We start from the raw sequence: 18,753 nt of genomic DNA, 5'->3' as shown, positions 1-18,753 counted from the left end.
ACCACAGCGATTTGCTTTGCACTTTGAGACCGTATGTCCCTTGCGCAAGCAATTTATGCACAGGGAAATCGATTTTGCTAATTCAAATCTTTTAAGTGCGGTAAGCGCTTGGAATTTTGGACAAGCTGTCAAATAATGGTCCTTGGAACCACAGTGAAGGCAAGTTGGCAGTTTGGAATTCGTCGCGATAAATGTTGTCTTTGAGGGTCGCAGTTGTTGATTTTTTGTTTTCTGCCGCGTATCTTCATTATTTGGCCTTTGTTGGGATGAGGAAGCTTCTTCAGCTGATAAATGCTGGTATCTCTTGTTTAGCATAGCTTCACACTCAGCCCAAAGCGGCAGCTTATCATAGTCAAGTTGCTCCTCCCACTTTGACCGAGTAGTGGGATCAACCTTCGACATGACTATGTGAATCAACATCGCATTTGAAATAAGCTTATCGTCACCCAGCGATAAAAGGGAGTCATATACTGCAGACACTGTATCAATCATTGATCGCAAAGACGACGCAGAAGGCCTTTGGATTTTTGACAATTCAAAAAGTTTCGACACTGTATTAAAAAATATCAGGCATTTATTGTCATAAACCTTTCTCAAACTTGCCAACGCCTTTGGATAATTTTCTTCAGACATTTGGAAGGACTTCACTGTGCCTAAGGCTTCACCGGATAGACATGATACTAAATGATTAAATTTTTCAATATCCGGGATTGTGGGATCATTATGCACGAAACTCTCAAACAGACTCATAAAGTTTTTAAACTCGGAATATTCTCCTTTGAATGTAGGTAACGACATTTTTGGTAGTCGCGAGCTGTGAGGTGCAGTAAAAGATGTTTCGGCAATTGACGATTTATTTCTCGCCAGAATGGACTTTATAATGGACTTTGTTTCTACAATTAAGTCCTCTAACTCTCCACGGGCAATGTCTTCTTCGTCGATTTCCTCAATTTTCGACTGACATTTCATGAGTTTTTCGCTGTGGGAGTTCAATATGTCGAGTCGGCACTCCAATTCGATTGGATCTAGCGACATGGTCTTTTCAAGGAGGCCAGTTTTTATGCGCACTATGCTGGTTTTTGCAACAGTTCTCTGGCGCTTTAAAGACTTTAAGTCCATCATCTCCTTACTTGGAGAGAGACTTGAAATAGCCGACTTTGGTTTACTCATGTTTTGAGATTAAAGTTCGCTGCTTTAGCCTGTGGCTTTTGTGAAATGAAAACGGTTCTGGAAGTTTGTCAGCACGAAAACGAAAACGAAAGCGATAATACTGAAATATATTATATAATAGCTCAAACTTGACCAGAACCAACGAAAACGAGACGAAAATAAGCAGCGAACAATTGAGTCTTTGCTCAAACAAAATTTGTCTTGTCGAAAAAACAAAAAAAAAATTTTTTTTTTGAAAATATTGTGGTTGATTAACAAACCGCAATTTCGTTTGGTTTTTTGAAAAAATCCCGAAAATAAACCGAAAAATAGTACTCGCAAATTATTTGGCGACAAACAAGTTCCTCTACCTCGGGTCCCACTGTATCCTTCACTTCATAGGCAGTATATGTATATGTATATAGATATGTATATAGATATGTATATATATAAGTATATAAGTTTATTTGCATATAAAAAGTGGATACAAGAGATGCCAACAATTGAAGCCCTTATACTGTGAGACGATTATTAGCATCTCTTGTATCCACTTTTTATATGCAAATAAACTTATATACTTATATATATACATATCTATATACATATCTATATACATATACATATACTGCCTATGAAGTGAAGGATACAGTGGGACCCGAGGTAGAGGAACTTGTTTGTCGCAAGAGTAAAGTATACTACATACCTACTTATAAATAAACAATATAAAATAACTTAATATTAAGCTTTAATACAATTTCAATTTTTAAATTCAATATTATTTAATTTATTCTATTCTAATGGTTTGCCAGAATCTGGCTTAACACTAACAATTTTCGTAATAGTTGTACGACGTTGCCACCTTGTTTCAAAATTATTAAAAAGTCAACAAAATTTCACAATAAAGATGCCAAATAAGTGGCAATTTACACAGCTTTAATTCGAAAATATTTTATAATAAAGTTGCCACCTATTTTTTATATATATACAGATGTACACATAGCTCTTGCTTTTTAGAAACGAAATGTGTATGTGATTTGATATTTGAAAAATATTTGACTATAAGAATTTATGCACAGTGGTACCATCTCTGAAATTTTTCGTATAAGGTTGCCACCATTTTTTATTAATTAATTAATAAGTAAGTAAATTATTAACCCATAGGCTACACAAAAAAGTTACTTCTTCTCGCATAATTTTTGGAACATTTTTAATAGGGTTGCCACCTAATTTAAAAATATATTATATACATATATACTTATGCATATGGTCCTTGATTTCTTGGAAACAGGATTTGATTAAATTTCTTAGATTTAAAAAATACTTTTCTAAAAAGAATTTATAGGTAGTTGGTATTATTTGTATAAAGTTACCACCTTCTCGAAATTATTTTAAAATCTATTGAATCTATCGATTTTTCAGTTTAGCCAACTTGAAAAAGGAGTTACGTTTCTAGTTTAATTTTAGAAATATTTTGCAAAGAGTTGCCACCTAGTTTATGTATATTACATATATGTACATACTATAGTTCTTGGAAACAGGATTTGGATGACATTTTTTATTTTAAAAATAAAAAAAATTTATATAGGTAAGAGTTAGCTCTTGAATTATTTGTTTAAGGTTACCACCATCTGGAAATTATTTAAAAAACTAATTACAATTTCAAAGTATTTTTATCAGTTTTGTCAACTTCAAAAAAAAATTTATGTTCTAGCTCCATTTAAGAAATATTTTGCAAAGAGTTGCCACCTAGCTTATCCACATATATGTAAATTGTCTTGGAAACCGAACTTGTATGAAAATTTTTATTAAATTATTTAATACAAAATTTTTTATAGATAATTGCTAGCACTGGAATTGTATGTTTAAGATTACCATCTTCTGGAAATTATTTAAAAATCTAAATAAAATTTCAAAACATTTTTATCAGTTTCCCCAATTTCAAGGAGGTGATAATTTTCGAGCTTAACATTAGAAATACTTTGCAAGAGATGCCATCTAATTTATATATATTTGCATATACCTCTTGGTTTTTTGGAAACAATGATTTGGATGAAAGCTTTTATTTAAAAAATATATTACAACAAAAATGTACGTAGGTAGGTGTCAGTTTATTTTGTCCGCTTATTTGTTTAAGGTTACCGCTTTCTGGAAATTATTCAAAAATCTGAAGAAAATGTAATATCAAAATATTTTTATAAGTTTTGCCGACTTCAAAGACGAGTTAATTTACATTTACTTCATGGTTTCTTGGAAACAGGATTTTATTGAAACTAAATATTAAGAAAATAGTTTACCATAAAAAATTATATATTCCACTTAATTTTCAATACAAATATTTTTATTTCAATTACGTTAAAAATTAGAACAAAATAGGAAATATTGTAAGATATTTAGAACGGTGACGGTTCTAGCGATTTAAATATTTTTTTTAATTTTTCATATTTAAGTTCTAAGTTTATTCGGGTAAGTTTTGGGTATTAGATCAGGTCGCCACATTTTTTGAATTATTTATATATTGAATTAAATATAAAAAAATAAATAAAAACAAACACATTTTTGAGTAAGGCTGCCACCTAACCCTAGGTTCAAAATCGGTTCAAATTTTGCTAATAAATTAAAAGTATAAACGAATTAAATAACCAAAAAGAATAAATTATTCCCCAAGAGGACAAAAATATTCGCTTATCCCAATCCCTCATTCCCAGTACAGCATTCAGTGCAAACTTTCCGTGAACATAACAGACAAATAGGCGCAAACGTCCATGGCCGGGATATGTGGCTTTTAATTGTTTTTCGGAGGACATAAATGGCAGTATAAACTTCGATTCCTTGAAGTAAAAGAAGTTGTTGAAGATGTTTGAAGGTACAAGCAATTTTATTAGCCAACTCGGCTGCGGATAAGTTAGTCAATTGAACGTTTTACGAATGAGATAATATTATTCCATGGTCTTCCTACCTTCTTGCTCTTCACTAATTATTATCGTTTTTTCCCCCCTTGCAGCTTCGTCAAGGACACCGAGTGGTCAGCGTGCAGTGTCACCTGTGGCGAAGGCGTCCGTCGACGAGTGTATCGCTGTAAAATCTTCCTTGAATACTCTCGTACCATTGCCACTGTCAACGATTCGCTTTGTGAGGGCATCAGACCACACGATGAAGTTGAGCGTTGCGTCGAGGAACCTTGTGTTCTCTCACACATCTACGACGAACAATTTCCACGCGACTCGATTAAAGTTGGCGTCTCCGAGCCGGGCAAAACATATGTGTGGCGCGAGCATGGCTACACTTCGTGCAGTGCCAGTTGTTTGGGTGGTGTTGAGGAGTTAATAATTAATTGCGTTCGTGAGGATAATGGTCGCGTAGTATCGCCATTCCTGTGCACACCTGAAACGAAACCAGAATCGCGGGTGCGCACCTGCAACGATCGACCATGCCCACCGCGTTGGAATTACTCCGACTACACACCCTGCTCGAAGTCGTGCGGCATTGGCATTAAAACACGTGAAGTGCAATGCATTCACGAAGTAACGCGCGGCGGTGAGAATACAATGGTTGTGCCGAATAGTATGTGCCCACAGCCGCCACCAGCCGATCGCCAGTATTGCAATGTGCTCGACTGTCCAGTGCGCTGGGAAGTAGGCGAATGGTCGAAATGCTCGCACACCTGCGGCTATGGCATCAAGGAGCGGAAGGTGGAGTGTAAACAGATAATGGCACAGGAACATAAAATCGAACGACCCGAATCGATGTGCCCCAGTGCGAAGCCACCAGATAAGAAACCATGTAATGTAAAACCCTGCCCGCTGGAAGATCCAAAGCCGGTCATACAAGTCAGCAATACAACGCATATTCAACATGACCCAAAGAAGTCGAAAATCACACTTAAAGTTGGTGGTGCCGCCGTCGTTTTCTTTGGCACGCAGGTGAAGATAAAGTGTCCCGTGAAACGTTATAATCGTACAAAGATAAAGTGGAGCAAGGATCACAAACCGTTAGCGCGCTCAAGGAAGTTCAAGGTGTCTAAGAAAGGCGCGTTACGTATAATGGACATAACATTCCGCGATGCTGGTGTGTATTCGTGCCATGCGGGACATAGTTCTGCAGAGATCAACATTGAGGTGAAAGCGAAACCTGGACAACAGCCAGAGGAGCTCAAATTGCAAGAATCAGGTGAGTGCGAAGTGGGTGAGATGCATAAGGAAAAAACAGAAGGATTTAACTTTATTAAAAAGCCAACTGATTAAGTAAACGTATTTGAAAGCTAAATTATTTCAGATATTTTGAATCCAAAAATACCTTCTTGACAGTGTTGCCATATCATTTTTATTGCGAGCATGCGAACTTATAATACAGTTGAATTAAAAATATAGATAGAAACATCAAAACAAGGTGCTTGGAAAAATTTAAAATTAAATATTTTTGAGTGGCGTTGCCACATAATTTTTAATTAGTAAATATAAATTACTTGAAGGTTTCAATTAAATATAAGAATATTTTTATAAAACAAAAGAAGTATAAGAAAAGGTTAAGCGTAAAATAGTTTTTAATGGAGTTGCCACATAGCTTTTAAATTAAAAATGAAAAATTATATTTATTATTTGATTATTTGGATATAGGCAAAAAGCGATAAGTGTTAAAGAAATTCTTAAACCAGAAATATTTTTAATGGTGTTGCCACACTATTTTTAATGAATGAAAAGATACAAATTGCTTAAGTACCTTAATAAATATAAGAACATTTTTATGAAACAAAAGGCGTTTAAGGAAGCTATAATCTACAAATATTTATAAATGGAGTTGCCATATAGTTTTTAAATTGAAATTGAAAAATCATGTTTAATAAATTTGGTTGATTATTTGGGTATGGGCATCAAGCGAAAAGTGTTTAATTCTTAAACCAGAAATATTTTTAATGGCGTTGCCACAATTTTTTTTAATGAATATATATAATATAAATTGCTTAAGTAACTTAATAAATATAAGACCATTTTTATGAAACAAAAGGCGTTTAAGACACCTGTAATTTACAAATATTTATAAATGAAGTTGCCATATAGTTTTCAAATTGAAATTGAAAAATTATATATAATAAATTGGATTGTGGGTATCAAATGCGAAGAGTTTAAGAAATTTTTAAACCAGGAATATTTTTAATGGTGTTGCCAGATAGTTTTTAAAATAAAAATCAATTACTAAACTTTATTAAATATTTGGAAATTAATACTAAATGTCATATGTTCAAAAAAAAGAAGCAGGCTTTAATTGCGAAGTACTTCTGAATGGCGTTGCCACCGAGCTTTGGTTAAAAAATTGAAATAAGTCAATGCTAATTTCAATAAACACATTAATCGTTTGCTTATTTGCACGTTTTTCTTTTTTTATTTATTTTATCTATAATAATTTTTTCTTTTGTTTTTCAGAACGCTTGGTGCGTGAACGCGATGGTACTGAAGCTTTAACCTCTGCAGATATGACGACAGTTGGAGACGGAACAAACAGGTATTATTAAAAAACAGTAATCTGATAATTATAATTTCTTTATTAACAAAAATATGTACATATCTCAGATCATTGGTATGAGAGTCAATTAGAAAATCGTTCATTTTTGTTTGATTGCAATTTTTATGAAGGAAGTGTCAGCGATTTAACCCTTTCCTGTTGATGCCGCGAAAGTGGCGGCATTGACAATTCGGCTTAAAAATTAGTGCTGCCAGTCTGGCGGTAAGATGTCATTAAGAAGAAAGGAAATATTTCTGGGATCAGTAGAGTTGAGATAAATAGAAAGCTATGCTACTAAGCACAATTAATCAGTTTCAACGAATTCTGTGCTTTCTAGTATCCACATTTTTGATTTAAATCACTAAGGAACAAATAACTCCGAAAAACTAAATTTGCTCCGATCAGCTGCTACTCCCATCAGATAAATTCGCCTATCGCAAAGCACGAATCTGATTCATATTTTTTTGCTCGAACTATACTTAGAACCTAGAATCTAGCGAAACCTAATAGCCACTTTTTACAGTAGGTTGCATAGTTTCTCACCGTGACTGATTTGAAATGTGTTCGAAAAAGTCCGATCTTTTATCTGTTGGTCGTACCCTCCGAATTTGACAATGCGCCAAAATGTACAAAACTGTAAAGTGTTGAGGAACATTGTTGCTGGTTACCCTTTCGAGGACCATAAAAATTCATTTACTTATTCCACAAAAATGGATCGCCTATTGCCTATGGATAAGAGGTAGCTCTGTTTTTTACGACATATGTATGTATCTTACAGCAAAAACAAAACAAACGCACATCGAAAATTCTCCATAATCGTAAAAATATTAGGCACCACTGTTAAAAATCAAATCAATATTTATTGAAGGAAATTTCAAACTCAAAAATGCAAGCGTTAAGAAAAGTTTTTAATTAATAGAGAAATGCGTATTGACATTTCGGATTCCCGGCATTATAATGTTAGAATCCCGGAATCCCGATATTGCAAAGTGTTCTGCCATTGAATGCCTTAGCGCTTTCAAATAAATTCAAGTCTCTATTATTCAAATGCAGAGTTTTACGTGAGCTGATTTTAAAGTTGATGCTGGTCCCAAGATAGACAAAGTCCTTCATAACAATGTCAACACTGACATATTGTCCAAGACGAGAAGACTCCTTGCAGGTTTGTTTTGCCTTCATTCACCGCACGACCCAAATTGCTCGGCTCTCTCCTTAAACTGGAGTATGCCGAGCATACAGGCGCGAAAGATTTTGCACAGTAAGAGGTTGAAAAAGTCACAGCATAGAGAATTACCTTGTCTTAAACCCCATTTGGTATCGAGGTATAGGTAATTACTATCTGTGCTAACAACGGCGGCTTTAGCATCAACGATGAGATGGTGTGTGCCGAGTTGTTTTTCGTGGCTCTTCTCCAGGTTTTATTCTAAAATCCTCTAAAAGGCACTTTGTAAGATTATTTAAAACATCATTTTCTTAATCAGTATTACATTATCCACAACAATCTAAGTCAAATTTCTAACTAAGATGCCGTAAATGGTATGTCCCGAAATATGTCGGCATACCGAATTTGTAATTTTAAAATCTCGAAATTCCGATTTTTACACAGTGATCTGATATCGAATGCATGAGTGTTTTTAGGAATATCCAAGTTTTCATTATTCATGTGAAGAATTTCACGTGCTAAAAACAGGTTTCATATATAGTAAACATTTTTAAGTATGTTTTAGATAATTGGAAATACTTAAAAATCCATACCCAAACTCCAATTATTTGCTCGAAACACATGTACAAGGTGAAGTCCACAATAAACAACACTGAGCTAAAACAGAAACGACCGAAGCTTTGTTCTGATATCTTCGAGTTTATTTATTCAAAATAGCTCCCTCTGGCCTCGATACACTGTATTGCGCGTTCTAAAAGCGTTTCGGAAGAGTGTTTCAGGTGATTGACCGGAATGTCCTTCAGGATGTCGATACAAGCCTTTTGGACGGCCTCTACGGACGCAATACGTTTTCCTTTCATGGCCAAATGAAATTTTCCCGAATTGGTCGAAGTCATAGGGAGCCATATCAGGCGAATACGGTGAGTGATTGATGGTTACAATGCGATTTTTAGTAAAACAATCAATCACAAGAGTGGATCGATGAGATGGTGCATTATCATGCAATAAGCGCCAGTTTCCTCCTTCGCGGTATTCAGGCCGAATTTGACGAATGCGATGCAACGAACGCTTCGAAACGCCAAGATAGAAAAGTGCATTGACGGCTTGGTCCGTTGACATGAACTTCTTGTAGACAATTCCCTTGGAATCGTAAAAACAAATAGGCATCGACTTGATTTTTGACTTCTCCAAATGCGTTTTTTTGGGTGGTGGCTCGTCTGGGGTCTTTCATTCGGCACTTTGACGCTTAGTTTCTGGTTCATGTTTGAAGCACCACGTTTTATCATCAGTTCCAATCGTCTTTTCTCACCTCTTTGATGAGGTCTTTCGAATGTTGAATTCTGAGCAATTTTTTGTCCTCAGTTCTCTTGTGCGGAATGAAATCGGCACAGACCTTTCGTAAGCCCAAATGATCAGTTAAAATGCGATAAATCGATGTTTTGGAGATATTCAACTCCGATTCCATGAGTTTCAGCAATGATTTCAGTTCATTTTTGATACGCTTCCGAACAATTTTTATGGAGTTTTCGGTGACTACTGATTTTGGGCGATCCGCATGTTCATTGTCATTTATCTCCTCACAACCATCTCTATGAAACGTGTAAACCACTCATGAACTCTGGCTCGAGATAGACAATCGTCGCCATAAACTTTTTCCATCAATTTAAATGTTTCGGTAAACGTTTCTCCGATTTTAAAACAAAGTTTGATATTAACTCTTTGTTCGAAACTAATTTTTGTACCGATGACCCAAACATACTGATACTTGAGACGCAATAACTCCGCTTCCACTGAACTGAATGTGCTCTCACTAGAAGTCAGCTAGGGATGTAACTTTCAATGCAGTAACTCATTAAAAATATGGCACCATCAAAAACATTTTTATGACGCGCCAGTCTTGTTTATTTTGGACTTCACCTTGTATATAACCAGATACATGCTCACTTTCCTTTAGACAATTTTAATGATTGGCAGCCTTTAGTGCCACCTCGAGTTGCTTAAATATTACACAACTGAAAAATTCTAACCTCTGCCCTCAATATGCTTAAACTAAGCTATTTGAGCCCACACTGCCTTTAGAGAGTCCAGAAAGTGGGTGAAACAAATTTGGGTTACATTTTTGTAATCAATTTGTTGTTGAAAATTCTTTAATTTTGTGGCAAGCGTTTAACCTGCTTTGGGGTTGCATAATTTAATGCCAGTATGCTCACACACATATGTACAGGCTTTGTACGCATATATTTGTTTGGGAATGTTGACCAAACAAAACCAGTTGGTGTTGTGCAAATAGCCGGCCTTTATGAGCCAACGCCATTACCTGTTGTTCCTCTGACAGTTGTGCGCTTAGCAAATCCTTTTTCCAAAATCACATTTGCACCAAATTTGGAGTTGGTGTTAAAAACCCATCATCAGGGGCACACTGAAAATTGTATGTGTGCGCTTATACTTGAGCGCCAAGAGCTACAAAGTGCAAACATTTCAACATACATACAAACCATATTTTTATATGGCATCTACTCGCATTAGAGTGGCATTTGCTTTGCACGAAATTGACCTTTGCTCGCCAGCTGTCGAGAGGGAAAACAGTTGTGCATTGTGAACTTTAAAATGGCAAACACACTGCCTCATACATTCAGGCTGTCAAATGAGGCGCCTACATGTATATATGTACATATACATATATATACACACATAAAAGTACACATATTTTAACAGAGTCCACAAGCAACTCGCATATTCTTTCGACAGCAGATCCTTACTTACTTACATCCTTTTGAGCAGCTGCGTGAAAATACAATGGATGCGCACTTGTGTGATTTTTTGTGCTCGCACATTTGTGCTTCTGTCACATATACAAATTTACTTATGCTACATGTGTGTGTGTGTATTTGTAAGCACCGCGCCATGCCTTCTTATTCCATATTTGCTGCCTTACCTCCTTATTACTTCTGGTCTCAATCCCGTCACAAACAACAACAACTACACCATGTTGACTACAAATCACATATTGTTTAAATATTTTCATCCGCTTTGTCGCTTTTCCTGCTCGCCTCCTCGTCACTTTGGCTCACTTTACTGCGCTTCGCTTGATTCAATCTCATCCACTTCTAATACAAAAGTAGAGCTTTATGTGTTTACAGCTTACTTGTGCTAGTCCCTTTATTTTTTTTCTGTTTTTTCGGGTTTTTGTCTTCAGCAGCTGCTCATTTTTTGTTATCCTTTAGTATCCTGCACGTGAAGTAAAGTGTGTCGGGTACTTACGTTTTGAGTGCACAATAGGGAATTAACTAAAAATGGGAACGGGCTTAGGAAATATGGAATTGTAGCGTAACCAAATTAGAGCAGTGAAATATTGAAATAAAAATGGGGGGCAACAAAATTGAAAGTGTTGGGAATTTACGTAAAGCTATAATGCAATTTAGAATTTAAAGGAATTAGAACGCCACTTGCAAATAGGATGGGGAAGGAAAAATAATTTAAATTAACTGACTGATCAAAGCAATGAGCAATGAACTTTGCTATGGAAAACTTTGGTGGCAAGACAGATCTTTATGTGACTGCAGTGACAGCAAATCTGCGCTGATGACCTTAAACAGCCCTCCAATCACCACTTGAAAGGTAGTTGCGTCCTGTAAATCCCGGCTGAACTCTGTCGGTAGACATAAAATCCTCACGCTAACATGGGTGCCGGGACACTTGGGTTTTGGGGGTAACGAGACCTCTGACTCTTTAGCTGCGATGGGCTCTGAGGCCAACTTCTTTGGCCCGGAGCTCATGTGCCACTCGCCTTTTCAACCATCAAAGCCACGGTTAGCAAACGGGTTACTTCAACCCACAATCGAGCGTTGAAGGCTAAGAGGAGCTGCTTGACAAAACTATTGTCACCGACTGTAGCAGATCCTCCTGTCGTTAACCAGAAGAGACTTTAGGCAGCTGGTTGGATTGATGACGGGCCACTTTCTATGGCCGAAGTACACGGAAAAGGTAGGCATCTCAGAAAGTGCGCTCAATGCACTCTGGCCAGCATGTGGACAGGAGGACGAGACGGTGAACCACTTTCTGTGCGTCTGTCCGGACTTCGTTCGAATCAGGTTTGAGGTCTTTGGCACTGATGTGTTAAGAGGCAACCACCTTGGCTCCTTGGCACCATAAGAGCTACTAAAACTTCTTCGGAGGTCGGGTAGATTTAAAGATTATTAAAAAATAAACCCGAGTGCAGTACAATGGACTTAATGTTGTCTGAGTGCTGTACTAGCTAGTTGGTCTCGACAAAGCAAAAAAAAAAGCTGGGGAATAGGAAGGCTTTTTCTGCATTGGACAGATCAAATGGCGAAAGACTTGGCTTCTCTTGAGGTGTCCAACTAGTGCCGGTTAGCACTAGAAATAAACGACTGACGCGCTTTGTTCAACTCGGCCAAATGACGTAAGCGGTTGTCCCGACAAAAAAAATACTGATAAAAGCCAGTGGAAGACAGCTGAAATAATAATGCAAAAATGCAAGAACGGCGCGCTTCCAAAAGTAACTACCCAACGCATCAGCCGGCTTTTGCAGAATTTAATTTCTGCATCAGTCAGCTGATGGTCAGGCCCCAGTTTTCCGATAGGATGGCGTGGCCACACCCTTGGATGTGCTCGGGCGAAGATCCAGCTCTCCATCCTCCACTGACGAAATTTTCGCCGGGCGGACAGCTGGGTTGGACTTGTTGTCGCGGTGGCGGTTAGACCGCGGCTCAGTAGAACCGTCTTCCTCCGCTTACGTCGAGAGCGAGACAATTTGGGAACGCCAGTGACCACCGAGGACCCGGTGACTTCTGCCGGTGTCACTTCCGTCGATCGAAGCCTTTTGGAGGACACAGACCCAGAAGGGACGACAGAGCCGCACGAGGATTTCTCCTACAAGAGCCTTGCCCGCTGCTTTCTTCTTTGCCTTCTTGCTACGCTCTGCGATTTCCCGGCTTTTTTGGGAGATCGTGCCGCCACCGAAGCAGCCTCACAACTCAGGCTCTCTGAAACTGGGAAACGCTTTTTCGTCTCTGAAGAAGAGGACTTTGCGTCTCCTCCTTGGGTAATGGTTGGGGCCTCCAGATTCCATGCCCCTGTCGCCGAAACGTATGGATTGCCACTTGAGTGGGTTCCAGCTGTAGTAATTGATCCATTGTGGTCCATTACCTTTTCGGTTTTTGTACGGGACTCCTCCCTAGCCAGTTTGGTTCGCGGATGGCACCCTATTTCTATGCCAACTTTGAGTCATCACACGAGTGTTGGAACCTATCCCAGCTCGGAAGGCCACTATTATGATGCCAGGGTTTCCCTATCCACCATCTGAGACGCGCCCGATCGGAGATCAGGCAACTCCACTGAAAATATCACTTTTTGTTTTATATAAATTCAAATTTCCAGCGCCCTTGATAGTTTTTAGATATTTTGAATAAATAATGCCTATATTCCAGCTTTTATTTTAAACTTTTGGTGAAATATTTAGTTTTCTAATATACATCTTTTCATCTCATTTTATTGCTGTTATTATTCTTTGCCTGGATATTACCACTTTCCATCTTTTCTGCTTACAGCTCACAAACCACACGCAACAAACAGCAAAACGGACGCGAACGCAATCGACGACCCAAAACCGATGAGCCACAAAATGTGGATGGCAACATCATGGAGAATGAGGTGAGTAAACACACAACAGCGAGTGCAGAGCGGCGGCCACAAAGACATTTAACTTATAACTTACCAACAAATGGAGTGCATTGCAAGCTACACATCCAGTGGCACAGCGCAATACTAATGCAACAAAGCACTTTGCCACGGGAAGACGACACTGCTGCGGTGCTTTAACTTTGCCATATTATGCGGGCCGAAATCTTTGTGTTGTACTTGAGTGTTGCGCAATGGCAGCAGTCAAACCAAATGTTGGTTGGTTGGTTGATTTGATGGTTTGATAGCTGCCACACCGAGAAAGGCACTCGAATAGCTCAAATGTCAAGAGGAAAGCTCTCAATGTAACCGGCTAGCTGCGTTTGCTTGTTCCGCTGCAGTATCTCGGCGGAGTGTAAAGCATACGCGGATATTGCGGACAACAAATGTTTATCAACTTTTCGTAATTTGATAGTTTTCCTCAATGTTTACGCCCCAACCGTGTCTCCTTGCCGTGTCGCATTTGTGCGTCTCAAAGGATGCGCTCTTGCTGATTCGTTTCCTGTGATGAAGCGCTCACACACATACGCCCGCGCATATGTGCGGACATATGTATGTGTTGCAATGTAATGTTGGAATGCTGGATTGTGTTTATAATACGATTTTCTCAATCCAGTTATTCCACTTCAGAGCAGAAAGCAAGCGAGCAAGCGAGTGTGCATCCTTTAAAGCGCCGGCGGGAAGTGCAAACAAGCAAAATTGCTGCAACGATTGTTGTGACAAGCAGGAATAAATCTTTTTTTCTTGTTTTTTTTTCTTTTTTTGTTTTGTAGAATGCAGTCAGCGTTCAAATATGAAATTGTACACATTTTCTTTCTCTTCATGCTTTGATTTTGATTGTTTTTTGAGTCTTTGTTTAAAGAAAACGCAATTTATTTGCTCATATCCACACCCGTGCGCACTAGTCCACTAGGGTGCGATGACTTTGTTGCTTGCTGCATAATGGAAGATATAAAGCGTGGTTAAATTTCAAGGGCCGGTGTTTATTTTGAATAAAATACAGTTTGTATAAGAAATTAGTATAATTTCTCTTTATTATGATAATACTGGTATGGCTCAATTACGTATGGACAAAATATCGGCCAAATGACCGCCGATGGTCCAAATTTTCGAGGATGCTGAGGCATAATTGAGGCTCTATGCCGTTAATGTGCCGAATTATCTCATCCTTTAGCTCTTGAATTATTGCTGGCTTATTTTTGTATACCTTTTCTTTCAAATGACCCCATAGAAAGAAGTCCAACGGTGTCGTTGACGTTTAGGTGTGGTTCACATTCAACATCGGCCCTTGAAACTTAACCACCATTTAGAAATACATATAGCATTTCTTTAAAAATGTGCGCTGGGTATATAAAATTCCGTGCAGCTCGAATTTAGTCACTCCTTACTTGTTTGGTTTATCTTTTATGAAAATTGAGAAATTGTGATTTTTCAACATTTTGTCTTCAAATTTAAATTATCTACTATTTCTCTTTTTTTCACAACATTCATATCCACTAACTCGAGTTGTTAAATTTTCTTTCTCATCTGCGAAAATTACATTTTCAAATTGCATTTTACTTTACCATTTTCCATTCCAAAAAGAGTAAAAAAGAAAAAAATTGCTTCGTATATTTTCACTCACACTAATTGCATATGTATTGTCTTTTTCTTACTCCCTTACGCTTGTTTACCCCGCGTCTACGAACTCACTTCACCACTTCGAACTCTCCTCTCAATTGCGCGTCAACGCTTAGCAGTCGCAATTAGTGCAGCAAGTCGGCGAAGATGCTGCCGTCGGTGGTACGGCGAAATCGGCAAGCGCCAGCAATGGCGGCAGTCGTGCCAACGTTTTACTCGCCATGCCATACTTCCAGGCGCTACTCAGCAATTTGCAGGTGAGCTGGTCTAACCGGAAGAAGAGGAAGTGAACAAAAATTCGTATAAAAGATCAAAAAAAAAGGAGAAAAGAAAACCTGCCATCGGTCAAACTGTCACTCAAACAGTCACACAAATAGACAGTTAAATAGGCAGCCTGCAAGTTTATTGTCATCGCTGCTATTCGGTGCAGTGTAGGCGGGTGCTGGGTTTTCAGTTGTTTGTTTTAGACAGTGAGTCAGTCAGTCAAGCAGTATTTCGGCTGCACATCTACCTGTCTGCTCATCCAACCAACTTTCTATCCAGTCTGACCGCCTCTCTGTATGCTTGGCAGTTTACTTAAACTTGTGCCTGCCTAGCAGTTTAACCGACGTAAAAAAACGAAAAAAAAAACACCAAGAAATATAAAGCAAACTGAATGTCACCGACATTTGGTGTTTTCTTGTTCGTTTTTCTTTTTTCTGGTCACTTTTTTCACTTCCTACTCTGGTAAATTTACTTCGTTGTTGCAAATATTTGTTTGTCGTTCATTTAATTGTCGGTTTGTTCGTTACATTGTTGATTCTAGTTTTCTAGTTTCCTCATTTTCTCGTTCGTTTGTTCGTTTTGTTTCTTTCACTCATTATTTAATACACTCGTTTGATCGTTTGTTGTTATTGTTGTTCGTCATTGCATTGCCTTGCATTGTAAAGTACATCAAGCGTCATCGTGTCATTCATCGCTGCACTCCCACCAAATGTTCAAATGTTCAGTCAGGTGTTTGCCGGCTTTCATTGCAATTTGTTTTCATGCATTTCTGTTTTGTTTTCATGCAATTGTTGTTGCTTTATAAAAAAAAAATTTTACTTTCAGGCTTTGACGAATTGTTATGGTTGTTATTGCATTATTGTTTCATCTTCATTTATGCCCATGTCTGCATGCATTCATTCACCTCTACGCCATTGTATATTTTCACAAGGTTTTTTTATCGCCTATTTGTGAAGACTAAGAATGGAACATTGATTATTTGTGGATTCGGTGGGATTTTGAATTTTAAATTTGAAATGCGTCTTAGCGATTAAAATCTAGCCTAAAATGAAAGCTGAATTATGCCAAAATATGGATTATTAAACATAAAACGTATGCGTGCATTTTTTTGTATCAAGATTCTATTGCATAACACGAAAGTTTGTTATCCTTCTTTCGGAGTCTTCTCGTTCATTCTTTATTAGGGAAGCTGACGACCTTTGCGCGGCCATTAGCGGAAATAATCTGTAAATGCTCTTAGTCGTAGTGTTGTATGGTGCATAAAGTAAGCATCTCCCTCACCCCTTGAAAACGGTAATGAAAGCGAAGGCCCGACTGTTTGGCTGTCTAACTTTTTAGAGCACTGAACTCAAGCTAGCGGCCAGCGTAAAGTATTTGGGGATTTGGATAGTTAGAAAAATAAACAGATTTTATTTAAGGCTTGCATTTCGATCTAATGGTCATGGTTGTGCCTCTTCCAAACCCAGTTGCCTTATTAAACTTGAAATAGAGCTGGGTTGGTTGGACTGAGCGTATGTGCGTATATCTGGCTGCAATTGGCCAAGATGACTTTGGCATTTGATTGCATTCAAAACTTTTCGCCACTGGCCATTTTGTGTCATGAGTGGCGAAGGAAATAAAAAACATAAAAACCAAAAAAAAAACTAAAACAAAACTTAAATAAAAAACATAAAACTAAAAAAATCATAAAACTAAAAAAACACATAAATAAAAAAATAATATACATAAAAATAAAAAATTAAACAAAAAATAACATAAAAACAAAATTTATAAAAATAACCACTCAAGTTATTTACATCAAATGATACCAGAGCGACTCATTGTCGCGTAATGCAGATATTTTCGCATTATCTTCAATTCTTAAAAAAAAATAGCTTATTTGTCAGAATAAAAAGTCAACTAGAAACATGTTTATAAATATCTTATAATTTTCAAATTTATTCAATGCTGAATATTTTAATACGCAGTTTTTTAAAACGATCTTCCTTTGGCTCTTTGGAATTTTTTGATTTTTTTTTTTTCGTTTTTGAAAATAAAAAGTTTTTGTTTGAAAAAAATTATATATATTTTTTTAAATTGTGGTGAAAAAATTATTATTTTTTGTAATTTTTTGAGGACGACCCACTCTTCTATTACCACATTTTTTTGTATTTAATTTTTATATTCTTATTATTCTTTTTTTATTCTTTTAAATTTTGTTTTTTAATGTTTTCCTATTTTTTTTGTTTGGTTAAAAAATCTTATGCTTCGTTGAACATTTTTGAAGGCAACCCTTTCTCTTATCCCTCAATTTTTTAAAATAAATTTTTGCAATTTTTTTCACGTATTCGTAGTTTTTAGTGTGCTCATAATTTTTTTATTTTCTTTTTTTGGGATAAAATGTACTTACAAATTTTTTTAATTTTTATAATTTTTAGTTTTTTAATTCTGTGAGATTCTGGACATTCTGTGGGATAAAATATACCTTTAAAAGAGTTTTTTTTTGTTTCTTTTTGTGAAAAATCGTATATCATTATTGAAAATTTTTCAAAATTTTTTTTATAGTTTTTAGAAGACGACCCCCTCTCCCATTACCAGAATTGTTTTAAAAAATGTTTATAATTGTTTTTTGTTTTTAATTTAATTTTTTTCACAATTTTTAATTATACTGTTTTGGTAAAAACTCTTATATCTTTGTTCAAAATTTTTGAAAAATTTGTTTTGTCATGTTTAAAAGACAACCGCCTCTCCCATTACCAGATTTTTTATAAACTTTGTTATTTTTTTTTGGTAAAAATCTTTACGATTCTGTTAGATCAAATATACTTTTAAAAGTATTTGTTTTTTGTGCAAAATGATGTATCACTGTTCAAAATGTTTGAAATTTTTTTTATAGTTTTCAGAAGATTACCCTCTCTCCCATTACCACATTTGTTTTAATAAATTTTTATAACTGTTTTTTGTTTTTTTTTTTTTCAATTTAATTTTTTAACTCTTTTCATAATTTTTAATTATTCTGTTTTAGTAAAACACAGAAAAATCTGTTTTGTTTTTTTTTTTAAAGATAACCTGCTGGTAATGAGAACCAGACTTTTTTATAAATTTCATAATTTTTTTTTTTTAATGCTTTCATAAAACATAAATCATTTTTCTGTGAAAAATCTTATTTGTTTGCTCAAAATAGTTGAAAAAATTGTTTTCTTTTTTTTATAAATTTTTATAACTTTTTTTGATTTAGTTGTTTCATTTTTTTATAATTTTTTCTTTTATTTTTTGGGATAAATGTATGAATGAATACAACATTAATGTATGAATGGGTAAATCGGTTTTTTTTTTGGTGAAAAATCTTATTTGTTTGTTCAAAATTAAAACATTTTTTTTCC

General features: G+C 36.3%; 1 protein-coding gene across 8 annotated transcripts in view; it reads left to right on the top strand.

Annotated features, from left to right (window-relative positions):
* LOC128865125 (protein madd-4) overlaps positions 1-18,753 on the top strand; it is a 322,915-nt gene that overhangs the window by 185,661 nt on the left and 118,501 nt on the right. For 6 of the 8 annotated variants that reach the window (XM_054105124.1, XM_054105122.1, XM_054105126.1 and 3 more), the window contains exons 13-16: positions 4,151-5,316; positions 6,567-6,645; positions 13,378-13,480; positions 15,244-15,384. In XM_054105124.1, the coding sequence (XP_053961099.1) occupies positions 4,151-5,316; positions 6,567-6,645; positions 13,378-13,480; positions 15,244-15,384 (1,489 nt within the window). The remainder of the gene's footprint in view (positions 1-4,150; positions 5,317-6,566; positions 6,646-13,377; positions 13,481-15,243; positions 15,385-18,753) is intronic. The other 2 variants (XM_054105125.1, XM_054105127.1) reach the window with 2 other exon arrangements.

Source organism: Anastrepha ludens, chromosome 5 (genome assembly GCF_028408465.1).
Source record: "Anastrepha ludens isolate Willacy chromosome 5, idAnaLude1.1, whole genome shotgun sequence".
NCBI classification, from domain to species: domain Eukaryota; kingdom Metazoa; phylum Arthropoda; class Insecta; order Diptera; family Tephritidae; genus Anastrepha; species Anastrepha ludens.
The sequence above is the reverse complement of the archived record's forward strand: the minus strand, read 5'-3'. Positions and strand labels throughout refer to the sequence as shown.